Consider the following 25685-nt stretch of genomic DNA (forward strand, 5'->3'; position numbering starts at 1 on the left):
GTCCTCCAGGTATGTTCCAAACCCGCAGTGCAGGGCTGCTGTTCGGAGGGCGGCCATATACTGGTTGATTGTTTCCTTACTGGACTGCTTCCTCATACGGAACGTGAACCTCCTGGCGATTTGTGAAGGTCTGGGAGCGTAGTGGTTAGTGAGGATCTCCAGCAACTCGGACCACGGGACGTTTTTCAATTCTCTCGGCGCACGAGGGCGCGGCGGTATCATAAACGGTGGCTCCGCAGTAGATGAGGAAATAGGATTTTTCCGGTGTTCTCCCGCGTCTGCCAGGCCGACCGCATCTATGTAATGATTGAAGCGGTTCTTATACGACTCCCCACTTCTCTTCGTCTGGTTTAAATGCCGGGAATGCTGGGTTGGAACTCATGGTGCTAGACAGCTGGGCTACCTGTAGAAAAAAATCTCTCTGGGACTACAAGCGCCGTGGGTATTAGTGATATCAGCTCTGGAGGGTTTCTGCTAACCTCTCCTTCTCTCTCTGGGTTATCACGTTGACTGCTAACCGTTGGAGGTGTCTTGATTCGCGCCAAAAAAGTAGGCGTAGTGACTTCCTACAGCTTGCTGCTGTGTTTCTTACTGGTTTGAAATTCAAATGACACCCGCTTGAATTTCGCGCTCAATGCAGAGCGGCTGCGGCTCGCAGTGCTTCACTTTCCTCGTAGCGGGGCTAACAAGCTGCACAGACGCTCTAACTTTTTGAATCAGACCGCTTTCTCTGGCTGCGGATTAGCGTTTTGCGGTTCTTTTTTGATCGCTTCGTTTTGAGGGCTGACCGCTCTTTCTGGGTGCGGGTCAGCGTTTATCGCCAGCCGATCACTCTTCTGGGTTGCTGATCGGAGGCTACGGATCAGCGTTTCTTATCGCCAGCCGATCACTCTCTCTAGGTTTGCTGATCGGAGGCTATGTCCAGGTATAACCGCCCAAACCTGAACTCAGGATTGAGAAAGCTTGAGAAGAGCCTGCAGAGTCACCTGCTGAATCAAGACGTTTCTTCTTTCAGGTAGGCCAAATGGAGAAGAGGCCTGCCATCCTTCCCCCAAATGGAGAAGAGGCCTGCCAAATCCCCCTCCTCTCTTTCAGGCGTCTTCCTCTTCCCCTCAGCTTTCCCCAGAGAGAAGAAAGGAGGCTTTGAAGTGGAAGGTTTTCCTGAGGAAAGACTCGGTTGTGGGTTTCTCCTCTTCTTTACCCTGCCCGAATGTCAGATTATTACCCGTTAGGCAATCCAAGCCATGATTCAACAGGGATCGGACCGAATCCTGCTCATCCCAGCCTCACTGCCTGCTGAAACCTGGAGAAAAACTCTTTACCTGTGGGTTTCGTGAAAGGGATGTTTTGAGGGGGGGGGAATTAAAAAATCAAAACACTTGAATTGAATGCTGAGTTTTATTCGATTCTCAAACTACAGAACTAGCAGAAGGAAACTGACAGAACGCGAGAAAAGGGAAAGATGTCGAGATGTCAAAGACAGCAGGGGATGATGGACCATCTGCGGTAAAGGCCACAAGCATAATTTTTCAAGGATGGTCCTTGATGGATGAGAGCCTCCCTCGAGGACGTAATGGAAATGTGTTGCAATCGTCTGTGGAGCAACAGATAATATCTATACCGGTCTTCTTTGGAGTAGGGCAAGTAGCAGCACATCCCAAATCGACTCGCTTTCCTCTGATGCCACCTACAAAGCAGAATGATTATTTAAAAAATAGCAAAGAACAGACCTGTGGGTGTTGCTGAACAAACTGGTAAACCCACACTGAACACATTCACGCTCCCTGTCCCATGAGGAAGGCAGACCTCCATCCTCCTCTACTCAAAACTCAAGAGTAAATGAATGAAGAAGAGATTTCTGGGGGAGTCTCCTGTTTCGACATGACTGAGGGGCAATGGCACCTTTCTTGGATGTTTCATGGCTTCGTCCGGTTTCCCTCAATTCCTGAACAAACCCGCAGCTCTCCCAGCATTTCCCTCCCCCTTTCTCTAAAGAAGGTTTCCCCCTCCCGTCTGGGCTGTTGCTGAGAAAGATGGGGCACCCCAGTCCAAGACCCCCCTTTCCTTGCATTGCTTAGGGTGTCCGGCAACAGGATGTGACCTGAGGGGAACCCAGGCAGGGCACAGACAGGTCCTAGGTGACCTCCAGTTCTCAGGTGCATTTGGGAGCTCTAGTCTGGGATCAAGAAGAAAAAAAACTGGGAGTGAAGACAAGAACTGTACTTACAAAAACCATCACACCAAGTCTTTGTGTAGCATACCTCCTGCCCAGGTGGACAAGGCTTAGATTTAACATCAGGTGTTATGAAGCATGTCCTGGTGTATCCTAGATGAAAGATATAATATATATTAATATTACTTTGATATTTATTTTTCTGATCTTCTAATCTTATTACCTATTAGACGATAGATCTTTTCACACTAAGGTCAGCTGTGAAAATTTCCCTAGAAAGATCAAAGGGTCTAGAAATAGGAAACCTGAGTTCCAGTCCCACCTAGGCATGAAAGCCACCTGGGGACTCTGGGCGAACCCCAGGAGACAGTGAGTTCTGTCCCACTTTGGGCATAAAAGGCAACTTAGCAACTTTGGACTATTCACCCTCTCTCTGCCCATCCTACCTCACAGGGTTGTTGCTGTGGGGAAGATGGGAGGAAGGAGTATTAGGTTTCTTCGCTTCCTTGGGTCATTACAAACAGCTATAACACTTCGAGTTTTATGCCGCTTCACCGGCTGATGTTGAGGAATCTCCATGCTTGACTTGAAGGAAGCATCACTGGTCCCCGTTGGCCGTACCATCCCAAATACTGAAGGGTGGCAAAGCCAGAGACAGGTGAGCGGAAACCTTTTTCATCGCATTCCTTCCCTGGAGTAATCCCACGGCAGAGCTCACTACGCAAAGGAACCTCTACTTTCAGAGGCAGTCTACCCCAGAATGCCAGCCTGGAACAGCCCCTGTCTCAGCCATGGGCTTCTCTCCAAACGGAGACCTCCTCTTCTCCCCACAAGGCTTCCTCCTTGTGCAGACCGGAACAGTGAGAACGTCCCACCAAAAAAAGGGACCACAACTGCCTCGAATACCACCACCCCTTACTCTGCCCCTTTTGGGGGGGTTTGATTGCTACCCAAGATCAAGGTTTGGTGGCCTTACCTAAGTCCAGGCACACGATTGTCACCACCACCAAGGTCAGCAGCAGAGTTTTCATCTTGTGATCTTCTCTTCAGCCTGCAAAGTGTAGCCCAGGGTGGAAGCAGACACTTATTTATACCCCTTTGAGATGGGGGTGGGGGTTGGGGCTGTATATTTAGGATATCTAGAGAGAAGCCTAGGAAGATTCAGGAGAAAGGGGGAGGCCAGGGGGTGTGGCCTTTTTGCCCCGACACCAAAACGGAAGCCAGCTCAGATCAGGTGAAGGACCAACCATTCCCCGACTTCAAGGAAGACCCTTCTCTTCTGCATCCAAAACCTGGGCACCTGGACAACTGGCATCTCTTCCTGTATTTATACAAGATTATACATAATGCAAAATTAAACAAAATATCTCTCTGCAAAGTTCAGCACCTTCCTTTTTTTTTAAAGTTGTACTTCAGTTAACCAAGCGCTCAACTTCTCTGAATCTTCCTACCTCTCAGGTTGCAACTGTGCATCTGCCTTCCTTCAAGAGACACGAACAGATCGGAGCACGAGAAGTTCTCTCTAAAACTATCCTGCGGATTAACCTATTCACAAGATACAACTGATACACAGATTATTTAGGGCTGTAAGAAAATGCAGAGATCCAGAGGAAGAGGAAAATTTTCCAGACCAGGATGCAAAAGAGATGCAAAGGAAGATCCAGGTTCTGTTCCAGGGTGGCTGGCATCAAAGAGCTTCACTCCGAAGAAAACTAAGGAAGTTTCTCAGGACTGTATTCAGTCACCACTCAGCAAATGTAGGCTTCTGAATTTCCTCCTCTGGGTCTACAAACTTCTTAGATAAGTTTCAACTTCATCTACAGAATCAAGAATATTGGAAACATGGAGAAGCCCGAGAGAACTATTTTTTTCTAACCCCAAGCAGTGCAGGAGTCCACTCCTAAAATTCGCAAGGAAAACAGTGGGTCAATATGCGCATAAGCTATGTGGAGTAAGATTTTTTTTTAAGTTTTTTATTTTAACAACAAACAAAACAACATAAGACATATAACATAAAACATAAAAAACATCATCCTTCTTTATAAATTTACAAACAGTGTATCGGTTGGTTTACCACTTTTTTTGTGTGCATCCATTTCCTAAACGCTAATATAATTATATTACATAATAACTCATATTATCAATCAATAATTGTATAACCCAATATCAGCACTAAGAAATCATTTATCTATAATTTTATTAATTCATACTTTAACGAGATAACTATAATTTACTTAATTTATTTTGCAATGAATCGTAAGATCATACCAAATCTATCTTAATAAAGTTTTATAAAAATAATATTAAAACAAATTATATCCTAAGTCTAAATGTTCTATTATTATGTTTTATTATCTAACCATTGATAAAAAAGATCCCAAACTTCATAAAATTGTTTATCTTCTTGTTCTCTAATTTCAAATGTCAATTTACTCATTTCAGCACAATCCAATATTTTCTTAATAATTTCTTCCTCTGATGGAATTTTCTCACTCTTCCAGTTTTTAGCAAATACAATCCTAGCCGCTGTTAGTACAGTTACAATCAAATACTTCAAATTTTTATTATATGTATCGGGTAAGATTCCCAATAAAAAAATCTCTGGTTCCCAGTCTATGTGTGTCTTTATCAGTTTTTCCAACCATATGCAAATTTTACTCCAATATTTTCTAGCATCCTCACAAGTCCACCACATATGGTAGTATGAGCCAGGTATCTGATGACATTTCCAGCACTTTTCAGATTTGTTCTTGAACATTCTTGCAATTCTTGTCGGGGGAAAACGCCACCTGTAAAACATCTTATACAAGTTTTCTTTAGAAGCTGTTGACATTGTCATTTTATAATTTTGAGACCACAATTTTTCCCATTTCTCCAAATCAATCCCATATCCAAAATTCTTCCCCCAAACAATCATCGTTTCTTTAACTTGTTCCTCCTCTAATATAATTTCCAATAAATAACTGTATAATTTTTAAATCACTTTTTCATCAGTACCTGTCAAAATCCTATCTAAATCAGTCAATTTATCATAAAATCCCTCCATTTTAGAATCTATAAGATACCTTGAACGTATTTGCGCATATGAAAACCAATTTATCTTTATGCCTTCTTCTTCTAGTTTTTGCATTGTTTTAAGTTCACTCTTTTCATCCAATATTTCCCCATATCTAACTGTTTGTTCCTTCTCATATAGGATAAGAAAAGGCTTCAATAGTTGATAACCAGACTGGGATTTTCAAATAACATTTTCTCCCAATTCAACCATAAAGACTCCCTTATATAGTGCCTTCTAAAATAGCCCCGCGATTTAGTTCCCTTTTACCACAGAAAAGCATGCCATCCCAGTAATAAATCATGTCCTTCTAATGTCAACAATCTGGTCTTTCTTAATGTTATCCATTCTTTAACCCCCATTAAGTTTGCAGCTTGGTAGTAGTACAACTCCCAGTTCGGAAGGTCAAATCCTCCTCTAATTCTAGCATCTTGTAGAAGTTTTAATTTTATTCTGGCTTTCTTACCTTGCCATATAAACTTCAACACAATTTTATTTAATTCTTCAAAGTAATCTTTACCAAGCCTGATTGGTATGGTTTGGAACAAATATAAAATTCTGGGTAAAATATTCATCTTGATTGTTGGAGTAAGTTTGATGTCACAAAGACAATGTGTTGCTGCTGATGTTGTGGGTTAGGGACATTCAAAACCTGTAATAAAATGATTTCCAGGGCAATCTCAAGTTTCTCCTCGGAGATACCTACACTGACCATTAGAAACAGAATCAGGTCATTGTCTTTTTTCAGACACCAAAAGGGAGGTGGGAGAATGAAGTGGGGGTCCCAGAAATTCTTTCATCAGGGGAAAACAACTTCTTAATGCTGTGAGAAAACCCAGAGAACCAGGGAAGAAAGAGAATCTTCCAGGCCTATATTATTATAAAGATTATTTTTATTATTATCATTATTACTACCATCGAAGATCGGTGGCTAAGTGGTTAGAGTGCAGTACTGCAAGCTACTTCTGCTGCAACCAGCTGCCGGCAACCTGGCAAATCGAATCTCACCAGGCTCAAGGTTGACTCAGCCTTCCATTCTTCCAGATGGGTAAAATGAGGACACAAATTGTTTTGGCCAGAGGCTGAGTCTGTAAACCACTTAGAGAGGATTATAAAGCACTATAAAGCGGTATATAAGTGCTATTGTTATTGCTATTAGCTCACCTGCTTCCTTGGGATTTGCAGCATTTGGCACAACATCTCATTCTGCTTTCCTTGACACAAAACCTCTTTCTTGTGAAGCCCTGATTTTTGTTTCTATACAGCTCATTGCATTGGGCAGTCTTTCCAAGGTGAAAATGGAGGGACGCTGAAAAAGAATTTAGGGATCCAGAATCAGAGGTCTCCTGCCCAAAGAATAGAAAGTGCGCGATTGATCTAACACTAACCGTAAAAACCCAAATGCCCAGCCGTTTAGCATCAAAAAATACTACCAAGAATACAAATATGGTTGTGTTGTAACTGTGAACCATTTTAACAAGGACCCGAAGGAGAGAATGCCACGTCCCTGTTCTTGGCTTATTCCTGGAGGCACGCTAATAGAGACGACACAAATAATACAATAATTTGGTATGGGGTGCAATGTTTGCCTTGCATAAACAGAGACAGGTGCCCATCTCTCTTAAGCCCCGTTGTACTTGGAGCTATATCAAGTGTCTTTAGCAAAAGGGTTATTAGCTCAATCAGTCAACCCAAAGCATCAAAATATGCATAGGGAGAGGACAAGGGGAGAAATAGTGAGGTGGGGGATATAATGGAATTTTAGTTGGTGGGGAGAACATATAATTCTTTGCGTCTCACCCTCATTTTGAGCACAACAGTAACTTTCAAGGATTGCTGTCTAAGGTGTGCAAACTTTGCCTTGAGTCAATAGTTGAAGTTCCTCTTTTAAGATCTACTAACCTCTCTAATAGAGAAAGTCTTCAAATGAAATTAATCTTTGCGAGGATTTTTTTTGTGCTAAGTTGTAATTGATTGAGTGGATTATTTTTAACCCCCCCGCCCCACAAACTTTTGTTTCCCTGCACATTTTGGCGAGAAATGCGAAGGAGCTGGAAATCAAGCAGGCAAAGAAATCCTCGGGGAATTTGTTCTCCTAACCGGCACAGCCATGTGGCTTCCCACCCATGGGGAGAGCGTTCTCCCAGCAAGCGCAGCCATGCAAATTCCCTGTGCTGCGTGGGATGCAGCTGCTGTGGCCAAGTCGGCCAGGCAATCTAAAGGCCAGAGACAGAGGGTTTGGGTGAGTTGCAGGCTTCCTTTCCCAGGCAGACAGATCAGGAGCGCTCAGTTGGGCCACAGGCTCTGCACCGGAAGGCGGGAAAGCCACAAGCAGAGACTGTTTGGTCAACGTGAGGAGCGCACAGGGTGCTATACCAGAAAGGTGAGGTGTGATTGTGCGGGGCAGGGAGAGCGGGCAGTGTGGGCATGGCAGTCAAAAGAGATTAAGAGAGATGTTTACCTATCTTTGCTGATGCAAAACAAACATCGTGCACTGTGAATAATGGTTATACTGTCCACATTGTCTCTCTCAATGAACTTACAGGAATAAGGAAGAAGCACAGAGACGTGGCATTCATTCATTTGATCCCTAGTTGAAAAAAGGGCACCGTTCCAATACAACCATTATTGTGTTCCAGATGGTATCTTTTGCCACTAACCAAATGGAAATTTTTAATTTAATGTTGGGATATAAGTTAATGCTTGACAAACTGTGAATCGTCCATTTTCCTCCTGACTCACTTTAGTCATGATTTGTTGGTATACCAGTTGAGTCCATCTCCAAACCACGAGACCCTTGTCTCCTCCCTTCCAGAGTATTGCAATATTTCAGCATATCTTTTAATTCTCAGAGCTTGAGTCTCTCCAAGCTCAATGGAACTACATCTATATGGAGGGAGGAATGCAGTGGGGTACCCCATGGCTCCTCCTTAGGCTCTGTACAGTTCAACATCTTCACCAATGATTTGGATGAGGGGATAGATGGGGAACTCATCAAATTTCTTAGTAACTTAATTGTCACTGTGGAACAGGTGTACAATGAGATTGGTTGAACCTCCCTTCATGCATACACACATTGAACACAATTCACATTGAAAACAGGAGTCCCTAACCCAGACCGAATCTTATTACATTATGTGGCCTTGTTGCACAACGTGCTGGCCCTGCAAGTCTTTCATACTATGTTGACATGAAGTTATCTTCTGTTCAGAAGTCTGACAGCCCATGGGTAGAAACTCTTCTTCAACCTGTTGGTGCAGCTGGCTATGCTTCTATATCTCCTACCCGATGGTTGGAGAATGAAGAAGTGCTGACCCAAATGTGAGTCATTCCCGAGAATTTTCCTCGCTCTTCTAAGGAAGCGATGCCTAGTGAGGTCATCTAGTGGTATCAGGGAACAGCCCACGATGTTTTGTGCTATGCTTGCCACCTTCTGTAATGTCTTTCTATCTACGGTTGTCAAGCCAGCATACCACAGCGTAAGGCAATGTGTCAGGACGCTTTCTATTGTGGACCGGTAAAAGGAAGTCATCAGTCATTGTTCCACTTTATTCTTTTGCAAAACCCTGCGGAAACGGACTTTGTTTTCGGACTGAATTTCCTCCACTTAACGACTGTTTTTTGGAGAGTTTTTCTTCAGCCTAAGCTAACTTGGATATTGGGGGCCACGTTGGAGATAATAAAGGGACTCTTCTTGTTTCTTTGACTGTCTTGCCCTTGTGTCATGGCCTGGGTCAACATCTTAAAGGTATCCTGAGCGCCTTCTCCCATCCTGGGCTACAAACTGCAGGCTGCAGAGAGGAATGCAAGATGAAAGCTTTGTCCACATTGTCTCTCTCAATGAACTTACAGGAATAAGGAAGAAGGACAGAGACGTGGCATTCATTCATTTGATCCCTAGTTGAAAAAAGGGCACCGTTCCAATACAACCATGATTGTGTTCCGGATGGTATCTTTTGCCACTAACCAAATGGAAATTTTTAATTTAATGTTGGGACATCAGTTAATGCTTGACAAACTGCAAATCATCCATTTTCCTCCTGACTCACTTTAGTCATGATTTGTTGGTATACCAGTTGAGTCCATCTCCAAACCACGAGACCCTTGTGTCCTCCCTTCCAGACTATTGCAATATTTCAGCATATCTTTTAATTCTCAGACCTCGTGTCTCTCCAAGCTCACTGGAACTACATCTATATGGAGGGAGGAATGCAGTGGGGTACCCCATGGCTCCTTCTTAGGCTCCGTACAGTTCAACATCTTCACCAAGGATTTGGATGAGGGGGAACTCATCAAATTTCTTATTAACTTAATTGTCACAGTGGAACATGTGTACAATGAGATTGGTTGAACATCCCTTCATGCATACGCACATTGAACACAATTCACATTGAAGACAGGAGTCCCTAACCCAGTCTAAATCTTATGACATTATGTGACCTTGTTGCACAACGTGCTGGCCCTGCAAGTCTTTCATACTATGTTGACATGAAGTTATCTTCCGTTCAGAAGTCTGACAGCCCATGGTGCAGATGTTTGGTCAACATGAGGAGCGCACAATGTGCTATACCAGAAAGGTGAGGTGTGATTGTGCAGGGCAGGGAGAGCGGGCAGTGTGGCATGGCAAGTTGTGACTGGGCAGGTTGGGGCAGGGCCAGTGAGAGGTGGTATTTGCCCGTTCTCCGAACTACTCAAAATGTCCATAACAGAGGAATCCTGGCTCCGTTGCAGTAACTGCGAGAGGGATCTTGGAGCCCCAGTGGAGAGTTACCTAAATCTGAGCCAGACATGTGCTGCAGCTGCCAAATAAACCAACACAATCCTAGACTGCATTAACAGAAGGATAGAATCAAGATCATGTGAAGTATTATTAGCACTTTATAAAGCCTCAATAAGATCTCAGTTAGAATATTGCATCCAGTTTCTATATCTGCCACAATAAAAAAAAAAGATCTTGAGACTCTGGAAAGAAGAGCAACAAGAATCATCAAGGGGCTGGAGGCTAAAACATCTGAAGAATGATTGCTGGAACTGGGTGTGTCTAACTCATGAAAAGAAGGACTGGGGTGACAGGATAGCAGTCTTCCAATACCTGAGGGGCTCCAACAAAGAAGACAGGTTTAACCTATTCTCCAAAGCACCAGAAAGCAGGACAAGAAACAATGGATGGAAACTAATTAAGGAGAGGACCAACCTCGAATTAAGGAGAAATTTCATGAAAGCTGGAACAATTAATCAGTGGGATGTCTTGACTTCAGAAGTTGAGGGTGCTCTATTGCTGGAATTTTGTAAGGAGAGCTTGGATAACCATTTATCTAACATATTACAGGGCCTCATGCTTAGGCAGCACGTTGGAGTAGAAGTCCTCCAAAATTCCCTTCCCACTACTTTATTTTATTATTGTGAAACACCAGATATTTCCATCCCCAGATTAAATGTACAGATAGTAAAAATTCCTTCTTCCCCCTTCATTTGAGGGAGCTTAAGAAAAATCGATATCTGTTAAATCAAGGCAAAATTTGATCATATTGGACAGCAATTCTTTGCAATTATCCTTGTGCCTCAAGTGAGGTTGAGATGCAGAGCATTATATGTTCTCTCCATCCACTAAAATTTCATTAAATCCCCAAATTCCTTGGGCGTCCAATCACATTGAAATGGAAAAAAGATTTCTAATTCTAATTCATAAAGAGAATTCTAATGCATTTATACACTGATTGTCGGTATTTTAATACTTCAAGTTAACTGATTGAAATGTCAAATTCCTTCTTCCCCAACAGGTTTAATGGAGTTTAAGACCTGAGCTTAAAATTAATCTTGTTGGATTTCCAAAGTCAAAAGAGATTAAGAGAGATGTTTACCTATCTTTGCTGATGCAAAACAAACATTGTGCACTGAGAAAAATGGTTATACTGTCCACATTGTCTCTCTCAATGAACTTACAGGAATAAGGAAGAACAACAGAGATGTGGCATTCATTCATTTGATCCCTGGTTGAAAAAAGGGCAACGTTCCAATACGACCATAATTGTGTTCTGGATGGTATCTTTTGCCACTAACCAAATGGAAATTTTTAATTTAATGTTGGGACATCAGTTAATGCTTGACAAACTGCAAATTGTCCATTTTCCTCCTGACACACATTAGTCATGATTTGTTGGTATACCAGTTGAGTCCATCTCCAAACCACGAGACCCTCGTGTCCTCCCTTCCAGAGTATTGCAATATTTCAGCATATCTTTTAATTCTCAGACCTCGAGTCTCTCCAAGCTCACTGGAAATACATCTATATGGAGGGAGGAATGCAGTGGGGGACCCCATGGCTCCTTCTTAGGCTCTGTACAGTTCAACATCTTCACCAATGATTTGGATGAGGGGGAACTCATCAAATTTCTTATTAACTTAACTGTCACTGTGGAACATGTGTACAATGAGATTGGTTGAACGTCTCTTCGTGCATATGCACATTGAACACAATTCACATTGAAGACAGGAGTCCCTAACCCAGTCCAAATCTTATTACATTATGTGACCTTGTTGCACAATGTGCTGGCCCTGCAAGTCTTTCATACTATGTTGACATGAAGTTATCTTCCGTTCAGAAGTCTGACAGCTCATGGTGCAGCTGGCTATGCTTCTATATCTCCTACCCAATGGTTGGAGAATGAAGAAGTGCTGACCCGAATGTGAGTCATTCCCGAGAATTATCCTCGCTCTTCTAAGGCAGCGAGGCCAATGAAGTCATCTAGTGGTATCAGGGAACAGGCCACGATGTTTTTTGCTGTGCTTGCCACTTTCTGTAATGTCTTTCTATCCACGGTTGTCAAGCCAGCATACCACACCGTAAGGCAATGTGTCAGGAGGCTTTCTATTGTGGACCGGTAAAAGGAAGTCATCAGTCATTGTTCCACTTTATTCTTTTGCAAAACCCTGTGGAAATGGACTTTGTTTTCGGACTGAATTTCCTCCACTTAACGACTGTTCTTGGGAGAGGTTTTCTCCAGCCTAAGCTAACTTGGACATTGGGGGCCAAGTTGGAGATAATAAAGGGACTCTTCTTGTTTATTTGACTGTCTTGCCCTTGTGCCATGGCCTGGGTCATCACAGGTTGGTTCTTCACCTGGCCTGATACGTTTTCCCTTTTGTGGTGGGAGAAAGGAGACCATCCCTCTGACCTACCCTTCTCCCCATCAGTCTCCCTGTTCTTCTCTCTTAACCCTCGAAATCCAGTCCTGCAAGGACAACATCTTAAAGGTATTCTGAGGGCCTTCTCTCATCCTGGGCTACAAACTGCAGGCTGCAGAGAGGAATGCAAGATGAAAGCTTTGCTGCTCAAACCTGAATATCTTTGAGGACAGGGCCATCAAATTCACAGTCCATGGGCTGGATGCGTCACGCACTTGCCAGGCCCAGGAGAAGTTTAGCGGAAGGGAAAAAGTCCTAACACCTCACGTGATGCCGCCATGACCCCAGGAGTTTGACACCCCTGTTTTGGGAGTATTCCGGGGCACAAAATAAGTAGCAAATCACTTAATCTTTATTTCTTTTACTAAGAGAATAATGATCCAACCAAGTCAGGACGAGAGTATTCAGAAGGAGAGCTCTAATAATGAAAAGTGAGTCTGGGGGATGCGGTGGTCCTTAATTCTAGGCTGGCACAAACCATTTCAGACATACAAATCCGGTTCTCCAGGATGTTGAAGATCTGCTCAGCACCATCAAATGGGGTTTTCTGAATCGGGGTGTGATGTGGGAGAAGAGGTGGGGAACGGTGAGGTGCCTGGTCCAAACAGCACCTTGGTCCATCACCATGCATCTGAAGAATATGCAGAAGTATCAGCTTGTGTAAAATGTGGGGGAACAACAGGGGTGGGATTCAAACGTTTTTACTCCTGGGTCTGTGTGTGTGGCTTGTTGAGCCTGGCAGGGGAAGGATACTGTAAATTCTCCGTTCCCTCCCCACTCCTGGGGGAAGGTTACTGCAAAATCCCATCCCCTCCCCACCCAGCTAACCTGCTTTCCAGCTCTGTTCTCCTGTGCAGGGCAACCAAAGAAGACTCAGCCCATCAGCTGGGACTCAATGGGAGGCAGAGAAGAGATGGGGACGGGGCCACTCAGAGGTGGGATTTGCCAATTCTCTGAACTACTCCAAATTTCCACTACCGGTTCTCCAGAACTGGACAGAAGCTGCTGAATGCCACCTCTGGTGCCCAAGCAATCACGGGGAGCCCTGAAATGGCACACAGTATCCCTCTGACCCAGAAGCTGCATTGGTTACCAGCTTACTTCTGGCTCCATGGAACTGGGTCCATGTCCTGTAAAGTCTTTGCTGGCATGGAGTTTGTGTCATTTGTGGGCTGCCTCTTCCTAATTCAATCTGTCCCTCCCATCAGATCCAGCAGAAGAGGCATAATAATAAAAATACTCCTTATAATAATGCAGGCCTGGAAGATTCTCCTTCTTCCCTGGTTCTCTGGGTTTTCTCACAGCATTAAGAAGTTGTTTTTCCCCTGATCAAAGACTTTCTGAGACCCCCACTTCATTCTCCCACCTCCCCTTTGATATCTGACAAAAGACAATGACCTGATTACGTTTCTAATGGTCAGTGTATATATTTCTGAGGAGAAATTGGAAATTGCCCTGGAAATCAGTTTGATTACATGTTTGGAATGTCCCTGACCGACAACAACAGCAGCAACACAATATGTTTGTGACATAAAACTTACTTCACATAGCTTATGTTCATATTTACCCCTACTTTCCTAGTGAATTTTAGGAGCGGACTCCTGCATTGCTTGGGCTTAGAAAATAGTTTTCTCTCCATATTTCCAATATTCTTAATTCTGTAAGTGAAGATCTTGATATTTCAGGCCAAATTACAGCTGAATCTCATCTAAGACATTTGTGGAACCACAGAAGGAAATTCAGAAACTTATTGTATTGTATTGTATTGTATTGTATTGTATTGTATTGGGTGGATAGATGGATGGATGGATGGATGGATAGATAGATAGATAGATAGATAGATAGATAGATAGATAGATAGATAGATAGATAGATAGATAATTGGATAGACAGATAATTGACAGATGGAAATGAAAGAAGGAAAGGAAAGGAGGAAGGGAAGGAAATGGAGGAAAGGAAAGGAGGAAGGGAAGGGAAAGGAGGAAAATAAAGGAAAGGAATGGAATGGAAAGGAAGAGAATGGAGGTAAGGAAAGGAGGAAGGGAAGGGAAAGAAGGAAAGGAATGGAATGGAATGGAAAGGAAACCCTTATGTGTTTCAATCATTGACCACCATTGAGCCAACAGATTGTGAACCGAATTTATCTTGCATAGCCCGTTCACATAGTTTCTTCATGAAGCATGGGGATCCAGCTCGTGTCATGTAAAAAGAAAATGTATTAATAAAACATCTATATATAGAGAGAGAGGGAGAGAGATTAAAAATGATGTAGTCTTTCCTTGTGTTTGTGTCTATGTCTCTGTGTGTGTCTGTGTGCGAGAGCATTTCTGTGTGTAGAGACAAGAGGCATTGCAGCTCAGAGAATATAAGAGCCAGAGGAAGAGATTTGGGATAACCCCTCCCTGGAATCTCCCAGGATATATCCGCTAAGAGGAGGGGAGGAAGGGCTCCACCTGGGAGGATCCTCTGTATTGTGAGTCAGGAAATACATCACTGAGCTCTGGCTGAATTGCTCTTGTCCATCCTTAGTCTTAGCCTGACAACCAAAAGCTCCTCCAGTCATCTTATGTCTGTGTGGCAAAACAATTATGCAGGAGTGATAGGTGACAATTCCTCGAAGGATCTTGCCAGATGGAACCCTTCCTTCCCTCCTCCTAGCGGATATATCCTGGGAGATTCCTGGGAGGGGTTATCCCAACTCTCTTCCTCTGTGGAAGCATGGCAGAAAGGTCCCGTCTCCAGGGTCCCACCAGATGGAGCTCCTTAGCAGACTGCACCCACAACAGGCCTCTTCTCTTGGGTATGATGGGAGGGACAGATTTCATTGGGAAGGGACACTGATTTCATTGGGAAGAGGCAGTCCCACAAATAACACAGACACAGGAAGCGCATTCGGAAGTTCTAGCTGCTGTAGAGTGGGGCGGTGCAGGCTATTTTGCGGGGGCCAAGAACGGCCCGTGTGACCCCACTGCTCCATGAGCTGCATTGGTTACCAGTCTGCTTCTCCTTCCAATTCAAAGTATTGGTGATCCCTTTTAAAGCCCTTCGTGGGAAGGAGTCGGGTCACCCACCCCACTGGAATTAGCCCATGCCACAGATGCCAGGAGAGGGGGCACCCTGAAGGTCCCGTCCTCTGGCCCAATATTCCAAGTGGTGGAGTCCAGCAGCAAGGGTTTCCCTGCTGTAACTCCTACCCTCCCGAAAACCTTGCCACTCCCAGTGTGAAGTTGGCCTCAACCCTTCTATCTTTTCATACGGGCCTAAAGAGGTGGCCTTGCCGGTCTACTTGGGAGCCCCATGGTGGGTCAGCTCAATGGAGGAGGTCAACTGAGCAATAACAGACCCACTTCCACCCAACTCCACCCCCGCCCTTCAAGTGTCTCTTTGGTTTTAATGTTTGAGTTTTAATGTTTATGTTTTAATGGGAATTTAAGTGTAAGCCACCCAGAGATACTCTATGGTACTATGGGCAGCCAATAAAATTTATAAATAAATGCTTATAAAATCCCCAACTCAGATCAAAGGTTTGGGATCCTACCTGGATCCCTGAACAGGAATTCGACCCACAACAAAGCAAGTAGCAAAGCTTTCATCTTGCAATGTGCTCTGCAGCCTTCAAAGTGCAGTCCAGGATGGTAGAAGATATATACCTGTACCCCACCTTGTGGGGGCTGGAGAGCCAGGTTCAAGAGAGAATAGCAGTGAGTCTCAACATGGCAAATTTCAAAACTGGATGCTGTATTCTAAGCGAGGTCTTATTAAGGCTTTAATAAAGTCTGAATAATACTTCACACAATCTGGATTGTATCCTTCCATTTATGCAGTCTAGGATTGTGTTGGTCTTTTTGGCAGCTGCAGCACACAGCTGGCTCAGGTTTAGGTATCTGGTGGGTTAGGTTTAGGACTCCAAGATCCTTCTTGCAGTTTCTGCAATGGAGCCAGGTTTCACCTCATCTGTATCTGTACATTTGATTTTGGTTGCCTGACTGTAAAACCTTACTTTTTTTCACCACTGAATTGCGTTTTGCTGAATGGCTCCCAGAGTTCCAGTCTATTGACATTCATCTGGATCTTGAGCCTATCTTCTGGAGTGCTGGCTATTCCTGCCAGCTTAGTGTCATCTGCAAATTTGATGAATTCCCCTTCTATCCCCTCATCCAAATCATTGGTGAAGAAGTTGAATTGTAGGGAGCCTAAGAAAGAGCCTTGGGGTACCCCACTGCATTCCTCCCTCCACATGGATTCAATTCCATTGAGCTTGGAGGGACACAAGGTCTGAGAATTAAAAGATTTGCTGAAAGACTGCAACAGTCAAGAAGGGAGACCATAAGGGTTTCTTGGTTGGGAGACAGACTCAACTGGTGTACCACCAAATGATAAGTAAAGTGACTCAGGAGGAAAGTGGGGAATTTGCAGTTTGTGAAACATTATCCAATATCCCAACCTTAAAAAACAAAATATCTGGTGGGTTAGTGGCAAAAGGTACTATCTGGAACACATTCATGGTTGTATTGGAACCGTGCCATTTTTTTTAACCAGGAGCCAAATGAATGAATGCCAGTTCTTATTCCTTATTCCTGAAGGTTCTCTGTGAGAGACAATGTGGATAGTATGATAATATTGCACAATGCCCGATGTTTGTTTTGGATGAGCAAAGATAGGTAAACATCTCTCTTAATCTCTTTTGACTTTGGAAATCCACCAAGATTAATTTTAAACCGAGGTCTTAAGCTCCATCAAAGCTGAGGGGGAACAAGGAATTTAACTATCTGTACATTACTTATGCCCGCCCCCTACAGACCTCTTAGGAAAGGGGTGAGGTCAATAGTAGACAGTTTAAGGTTAAAGTTTTTGGGGTTTGGGGAAGAAACCACAGAGTCAGGAAGAGTATTCCAGACATTGACCACTCTGTTGCTGAAGTCGTATTTCCTGCAATCAAGTTTGGTGCGGTTAAGTTGGAGTTTGTATCTATTGTGTGCTCTTGTGTTGTTATGCTTGAAGCTGAAGTATTCATTGACAGGTAGAACATTGAAATGTATGATTTTATATACCATACTTAGAGATAAGACTGTACACAGCGTAATTCAAGGTTTTCTAGATCTAGAATTTCAAGTCTGGTGGAATAAGGTATTCTACAACGAGTAGAGGATTGGAGAATTCTTCTTGTGAAATATTTCTGGACTTTCTCAATTGTGCTAATATCAGATACGTCATGTGGGTTTCAGACTGATGAGCTGTATTCGAGTATTGGTCTAGCAAATGTTTGATTTTTCAAAGATTATGCTTAGAGGTTCGGCTACGGCAGTGGATAGCTTTTTTAAGAAGTAGGCACATATTCCGTCCGGTCCAATAGATAGAGATGGTTTTAGATTGCGTAGTGCTTTTTCAACATTGTCTTCTGTAAAATCGATATGTATTAGATCATTGTAGTTTTCTGTGGTTCGGTTAGGAAATACTGGGCATGATCCATTGCTGTTTACAAATACCGAGCCAAAGAATGTGTTAAAGAGGTTGGCTTTAATGGTGTTGTCGTTGCAATCTTTGCCATTAGGTCCTATCAGGGGTGGATGGACCTTGAGTCTTTTAGTTTGTTGTTTACAAAATTGTACAAAGCGGGGGTGGAATTGGTGCGTAGAAGGTTTTCCTCTTGTTTAATGTGATAATTGGTGAATTCAGTCTTTTTCTGGTGGCATAAATCATGTGACCAGCAAGCTATGCCCAGCCAGCAAGCCATGTTAGCCAGTCATGTGACCAGCAAGCCACCCCCAACCAATCACATGACCAGCAAGCCACAGCCACACCCCCAAATTAGACCACACCCACAGAAATTTGAATCCCACCCCTGGGTGTGGGGCACCGAGGATGAGTTTGTAGCACCAAGGGGGCGGTGGACTGAAAAAGTTTGGGAACCACTGTATTAACCTGTGTAATAGAAAAAAAAATCTTTGAATTCAATTAAACTTTGTGAGGTCTTTTTCTTTTGGGAGAAGTTGGAATTGACTGAGTGGATATTTTTAGTCCCCCCCCCCGCCCCCAGCTTTCGTTTCTCTACGCATGGTGGTTAGAAATGGGAAGGAGCTGGAAATGAGGGAGGCCAAGAAATCCTGGGGGAATTTGTTCCCCTTGCCAGCACAGCCATGTGGCTTCCCACCCACGGGGAGAGCGCTCTCCCAGCCACGGCGGCCAGGCAGATTCCCGGTGCTGCCTGGGATGCAGCCACTGTGGCGAAGCAAGCCAGGCCAGCTGGAGGCCAGAGACAGAGGCGTTAGTAAGTCTTGCAGGCTTTCTTACCCAGGCAGGCAGATCAGGGGCGTTCAGTTGGGCCACAGGGACCATGTTGGAAGGCAGGCCAGCTGTAGAGCAGAGACCGCTTGGTCGACGTGAGGAGCCACACCGCGTACTATGCCGGGGAGGTGAGGAGTGACTGTGTGGGGCAGGGAGAGTGGGCAGAGTGGGCGTTATGGTCAGAGTACAGCATGTGTTTAATGATACTGGCTGAGCATCCCTTCGTGCACACAAACCCTCCCAACACAACTCAGGGGGAGGATAGAAGTCCCTAACCCAGTGCCAACCTTTTTTTTAATGTTCTTTTTGCTATTAATATCATTATTCAAGATTTCAAAATAAAATTATAAAAGAGAAATATGTTCTCACATTTTTCAGCCTTATCATAACCGTGTACATATCTGTTAGTGTCAGTTAAGTTCATTTACTACAAATATACTTATAAGTTATTTACTAAGTCCTTACTTATTTGTATTATTATTGCATTGCAATATCACGTTTATTTATATTACTTTACATATATACATAACTATATACATATTCGTCCTTGTTCCTGTTTTTCCTTAGAATTTCACTAAACATCGTTACTTCCTTTTGACTCAGCCATTTGCACCCTATATTCCATATGGTAAAGCAATCTCCTTCTTCCTTATTTTTTAGTAACATGGTTCATCTAATCATTTCTGCACTTTGGTGAATGTTATTGATTAGTGCCAGATTTGTGGGTGCCATTGTTGATTTCCAGGTTTGGGCAAAAGGTATCCTAGCCGCTGGGATAATATGTAATATTAAATGCTGATGCTTCTTGTCCCATGACGATTCTGACATTCCCAATAGAAAGGTCTCTGGGTTAAACTGGATCTTTTGATTTGTCAGTTCTTCCAGCCATGCCCGAATCTTAAGCCAATATATTTTCACCCTTGAGGTCCAGTCCCAATCTTATTACAGCATGTGACCTTCCTGCACAATGCACCGGCCCTGCAAGTCTATCCTACTATGCTGACATGACATTATTTTCCGTTCGGAAGTCTGACAGCTCCCAGTTCTTCAGCCTGTTGGTGCGGCTGGCTAAGCTTCTATACTTCCTCCCCGATGGTTGGAGAGTGAAGAAGTGCCGAGCGGGATGTGAGTCGTCCCTGAGAAGTTTCCCCACTCTTCTAAGGCAGCGAGCCCTAGCAAGGTCATCTAGTGGTATCGGGGAACAGCCCACGATGTTTTGTCTCGCCACCCTCTGTAATGTCTTTCTATCTGTGGCTGTCAATCCAGAACACCACACCGTAAGGCTATAAGTGAGGACGCTTTCTATCATGGAGCAGTAAAATTCATTGCTATTATTCCACTTTATTCTTTTGCAAAACCCTAAGGAAATGGAATCTTTGTTGGGCCTTTCTGGGTTGTGTTGATTTTCCATGTAAGATCTTCAAAATAAATTTTGCAGATGACACCAAGCTGGCAGGAATAGCTGATGCTGCAGAAGAGAGAGTTAAGATTCAGAAGGACCTTGACAGACTGGAACATTGGGCGCTATCTAACAAAACGAACTCCAATGGTGAAAAAACTCAGGTTCCACGTTTAGGCAAGAAAAAACAAATGCACAGGTATAACGTGGAAGGTACCTGGCTCAACAGCAGTAACTGTGAGAGGAATCTTGGAGCGCTAGTGGATAATCACTTAAATTTGAGCCAGCCGTGTGCTGCAGTTGCCCAAAATATCCAAGGCAGTCCTAGGCTGCATTAACAGAGGGATAAAATCAAGATCACGTGAAGTGTTACTATCAGTTTATAATGCCCTGGTAAGACCACACTTTGAATATTGCATCCAATTTTGTTCTCCACAATGTAAAAAAGATGTTGAGACTCTCAAAAGAGTACAGAGAAAAGCAACAAAGACTATTAGGGAACTAGAGGTTGAAACATGTAAGGAACAGTTCCTGAATTGGGTATGTCTAGCTTAACAAAATGAAGGACTCATACTTCTGGTTAGACTCCTTCTCTGATGGAGCGAAGCCCAGAATTGTCCGCTGTTTTGGTTCATGCTCTCCCATTGGAGGGCCCCGATCATACTGATTTGGCAACGGGACCACCCCACAGAGGTGGTGAAGAAGGGGGAGACCACCAGCTGGGTCGAGGGGAGCCGCATCTCCCCTCCTTGGCTTGCCAAATACTCCCCTTTGAAGGTGGCTGTAGCGATGACCAATGTGGCCACCCTGAAGGGGTAAGCTGGCTGGGAGAAGATCGTGCAGGAGCAGCAAAGAAGAGGATGGCACAGGAACCAGGAGAATCAGGTGCAATTATCAAATAGAATTAAATGGAATTAAATTTATTTATTTTTTAAAAGAGAGTTAATTGAAGCGGCGAATAAAGAAGTGAAAAAGGAAATGATTGACAGCTTAAAATGGCTTTGAATCCTGAAAGGAAGAAGCCGGAAGAAGATTCTTGTTTATACTGGATAAATATATGACTCTGACACTAAACAGGCATAATTAAAGCTTTACTTGAATGTGTCAAGGGGAAAAAAATTAAAAAGAGTAATTGATATTTGGACTTCCCGGAACTCTTGAACTTTAAAAGCCCGAAGTAGAGAGAAAAAGTGAGAGAAAATGGACACAACGGAGAGTGCCATCTAGCGCCAAAAGGGATTGCTTGTTTCCCTTTTTTTTTCTTTTTTTCTTTTTAAAAGCCTGGTTCTTTCAAGGACTCACTTGATACAAAACAACTGAAATGATGATACAATAAAATAGAGACCCTGGAAAATGAAAGTGGAATATTGAACATTAAAACAAAGAAAAAAGCAGGAAGAAATTATCTTGGGATTTTTTGGTAATCTTGGTATAAACTTTAATCTATGGACGCTGAACTATGAGATGTTTCTTGAAAACCTAAAGTGGAAATTAATAAAAATCTGATCCTTGGATATAAATTTTATAGATCTTGGTTGAATCAAGTTACTGGATAGAAGTGAAAAATGGCAGAACTGCTCTTGGAATTACATGTAAAACTGGAACTTAGAAACATGAAAGGGGATGTTGCAAGAAGAAGGCAAACTGCTTTGCCCTACCTTATAATTTTTAGAAATGGCGATTTTAGAGCATGAAGAACAGCATGAAATACCGGATGAAGAGGAGCTGATTAAAGAAGAGGCCATCTTTAATGGACATTTGAAACAACAAAAATTAAAGTGAAGGGGGAAAAGAAGGAGAATTAAAAATAGGAGGTTTGAAATGGTAATCAAAAAAGGGTTTATTTTGAAAATCAAACAAAGTAAAAGGAAACAGCAAAAAAGGGAATTGCAGAAGGGAGTTTTTAAAAGGGAGGGGGACAAAAATGGGAGTAAAAAAAAGACGGGGAGAATGAAGGGAAAAAGAGACAATAAGAAACAGGATCAGAAAACAAGGAAATATGGAAATCAAACAAAAATGAAAAGAAATTGTTGGTTTAAAAGACATAGAGATAATGGTTAATTAAGAATTAAGAAAGGGGACTCTGCAAGTTGATGAGGTGTCGTATAAATGAATTAGAAGTAATACATTAATTAGAAAATAGTGAAATACAGATCATTAATCTCTACACATGACCTCCCCCGTGCCCTGTGTTTGGCCGTGACAGCCTCCTGCAGTCCTCTGCCAGTGAAAACAGGGTATGGGAGGGCCGCATCCACCCCCCAACCTCCATTTTTTCTGGCAGAGGCAGTGCGTGCTGGTCCTTTGCTGTTTCCAGGTTGGTCCCACAGGCCAGATCTAAGCACTCCATGGGCTGGATATGACCCACAGCCTCAAATTTGACACCCCTGCTCTATGGGGTGCCTGGAAAGCTTAGAATGGGGGGTCTCGTCTATCCTAGGAGCACCCCAGATTGGGAGAAGAACTTTCTTTGTAGAAAGGGGGAAGGAGAAGCTGGTAGAACAGGGCTCTCCTGTGGACGTGACCAAGTTTGGACCTTGATGATGAAGCCACAAAATACCCAAGGGAGGAGGACTTTCCCCAGAATGCTTGTTTAATATTTTATTCCCAAGTATTCAGGAGACGAGGAAGGAGATGCATCCATTTAAGAGTGGTGAGCCTCCACGAACCCTTTTTGGGGACAAATGACAGGAAAACATACCAACCCTGAATTGCATTCTGCATCCTTTGTAGAGAAACCCAGGTGATTAAAATAGAAGGGGAATTCCTCTATCAGGAGCTGTGCTAAACGTGGACTTGAGAGAACCTCAATTCATTGCCATGTGATGGATGTCTTGGATATCACATGTCCATTTTCCTGTTCTTTTTTTATATAAAGGTTTTTACTTTTAAGACAAAAATATACAAACAAAAACCATCTTCCATCTTGTATGCTTACAGTGTGTCAGTTGGTTACAAATCTTTTGTGCTATTCTTTCATAGTCATTACTCAGTTTATAGAAATTTTACATTGTCAAACCAAACATATGCTTATATATTTATCAATTATGAATCATCCATGACTAAACTATTTATTCCATCATTTTATGCGAGCTATTCCAGATTTTTTTGTGAAATTTATATTGTACTTTCATCCAATGGTTATATATATCTATATTATATTTTATATTGATCTATTAAACTTCCATTACAAAATTATCTAATCGGTTACATTACCTCATGTCTTTTTGTCCAACCATTGATAAAACAAATCCCATATCATATAAAATTGCTTATCTTCTTGCTCTCTAATCTCAAACGTCAGTTTACTCGTTTCAGCAGTCCATGATTTTCTTAATAACTGGGGAGTTGAAGTCCACTCTCCTTGAAGTTGCTAGGATGGAAAAACCTTGCGTTCAGAAATGGGGCCAGGTTTTTAGTCATAAATCTCTTTGACAGGAGCTGGATTATGGGGCGTTGTATGAGGTGAGGAGTCCTCACTTCTACGTGGAAGCCAACAAGATGCCCATGGCCAGGCTAAGTGGGCGAAGCTGGGGGGTTATTTCTGCATTTTGTGTGTTGTGGTTTTAGCCATCTTCTCCCCGAGGTGCTTTTTGCAAAAGCCAATTGGGCTTTCCTATTTATTTATTTTTTCTTGAAAACGTTTCACTTCCCATATGAGAAGCTTCTACAGTTCTTCAGAATATACAATTACATTACTTCAGAACTGAAGGAAGACTCTTGGATGGGAAACGAAACCTTTTCAAGGAAACAAAAAAAAAAAAAACAGGAAATTTTTGGGGAAAAGCACCTTTGGGACAACCATGACCTGTATGATGGAGACTTCCCATAGATTCCCATATAGAATCGATAGGATAGAATAGATGTATCTTTTCTTTTATGTATACTGAGAGCATTTGCACCAAGACAAATTCCTTGGGTGTCCAATCACACTTGGCAAATAAAGAATTGTATTCTTTCTTTCTTTCTTTCTTTCTTTTTCTTTCTTTCTTTCTTTCTTTTTCTTTCTTTTCTTTTCTTCTTTCTTTTTCTATCTATCTATCTATCTATCTATCTATCTATCTATCTATCTATCTATCTATCTATCTATCTATCATCTGATTGCTCATGTACCCTATGACTATTTATCTATCTATCTGATTTGATTGCTTATTATATCCTGTGACTGTGTCGTACCGGATGATTCTTGACTCTTGATGAATGTATCTTTTCTTTTATATGCACTGAGAGCATTTGCACCAAGACAAATTCGTTGTGTGTACAATCAGACTTGGCCAATAAAGAATATTCTATTCTACAGATTCCCATATTAGATTCTCAATTTATGGATTTTGCTCTCTTCTCATCGTTACAATTAAAAATAGAACTTATGAGTTGACACTACTTCGTTTAATGACCGCTAAAAGCTACAATGGCACTGAAAAAAGTGACTTATAACCATTTTTCACACCTACAACGGTTGCAGCATCTCCATTGTCATGGGACCAAAATTTGGATATTTGACTCATGTTTATGACGGTTCGAATGTCCCGCGATTCCCCTTTTGCGACCTTCTGACAAGCAAAGTCCACGGGGGCAAGCCAGATTCACTTAATGACCAGGTTACTCATTGAACAATTGCATTGACTAACTCAACAACGGGGGCAAGAAAAGTCATTTAGCAGGGCAAGGCTCCCTTCCCAGAGTTCTCACTTAGCGCCATAAAATTCTGGGCTCAATTGTGGTCGTAAGTCAAGGACTCCCTTTTTCCAAGCTTCTTTTTCCCTTCCCTTTGCAGTGTACCGTAAAGGCCTTGTACGACTACAAAGCCCAGCGAGAGGACGAGCTCTCTTTCTGCAAACAAGCCATCATCCATAACGTTGACAAGCAGGATGGGGGATGGTGAGTCTCAGATGACTTTGGAGGGAGGAACTTCAAGCTACCTTTGCTGGGTAACCCCAAAGTAGCCAGGAACCTCACCTCTGGGAGTCAGGCCCCCCAAACATAACAGAATTACCGAGGTGGGAGGGACCTTGGGGGTCTTCTAGTCCGACCCCCTTGGCCAAGCAGGAGACCCTAGACCAGGGGTCGCCAACCTCTTGGACCTCAGGGACCACCAAACTCATCATTTTAAATCCCGCGGACCGGAGACCCCCTGGGAAAATCCCCCCAAAATGTCTGCTGGAAAATCCCCCACCCCGTTTTTCCTACCAATTGAGCGTTCTTTATTTGGGATCGCAGGATACTGTCTCCAGCTCCGTTCTCAAGGGGAGAGAGAGAGAGAGAGGGAGAGACTTTTGGCTTCATGCAAGGAAAGCAGCAGAAGCCGCGAAAGTCTTTCTTTCTCTCCCCCAAACTCCACCAGAAAGGAGTCTCTGTGGGACTTGTCATGCCTCTTGGAGCAGGAGGCCTTGCAGGGTCCCAAAGACTCATTTCTGGCAGACTCTGGGGGAGAGAAGGAAAGACTTTGGCTGCTTTCCTTGCGTGCAGCCAGAAGCAGAAGAAGGAAGAAGCGGAGAGAAGCGGCCCAGTGGCCAGGCCAGGCGCATGAGGTGCATGGGGCAAGTCCCCCCCTCCTCCCTTTCCCCCCTCCCCTCACTCCCTCGTGT

The 25685-nt window shown here is 43.1% G+C and overlaps 1 protein-coding gene and 1 long non-coding RNA gene across 3 annotated transcripts in view; one reads left to right on the forward strand and one right to left on the reverse strand.

Moving 5' to 3' along the window:
- Positions 1-1384: 1384 nt before the first annotated feature.
- Positions 1385-3235, reverse strand: LOC148126493 (pseudonajatoxin b homolog). Its single transcript, XM_087931837.1, has 3 exons — positions 3150-3235; positions 2228-2326; positions 1385-1687 (listed from the first exon to the last, which is right to left on the reverse strand). The coding sequence occupies exons 1-3, from the start codon at positions 3202-3204 to the stop codon at positions 1530-1532; spliced, it is 312 nt and encodes a 103-aa protein (XP_087787963.1). The 5' UTR covers positions 3205-3235; the 3' UTR covers positions 1385-1529.
- A 13927-nt stretch (positions 3236-17162) lies between these two features.
- LOC148126494 (uncharacterized) overlaps positions 17163-25685 on the forward strand; it is a 30099-nt gene continuing 21576 nt past the window's right edge. Inside the window, exons 1-3 of one of the 2 annotated variants that reach the window (XR_015743336.1) lie at positions 18833-21921; positions 23536-23612; positions 24874-24978. This is a non-coding gene — a long non-coding RNA (uncharacterized LOC148126494). Of the gene's footprint in view, positions 17434-18832; positions 21922-23535; positions 23613-24873; positions 24979-25685 lie in introns of those variants that run through there. The other variant, XR_015743337.1, reaches the window with a different exon arrangement.

Source organism: Pseudonaja textilis, chromosome 3 (genome assembly GCF_049901715.1).
Source record: "Pseudonaja textilis isolate UNSWEBS1 chromosome 3, rPseTex1.2, whole genome shotgun sequence".
Taxonomy (NCBI): Eukaryota; Metazoa; Chordata; class Lepidosauria; order Squamata; family Elapidae; genus Pseudonaja; species Pseudonaja textilis.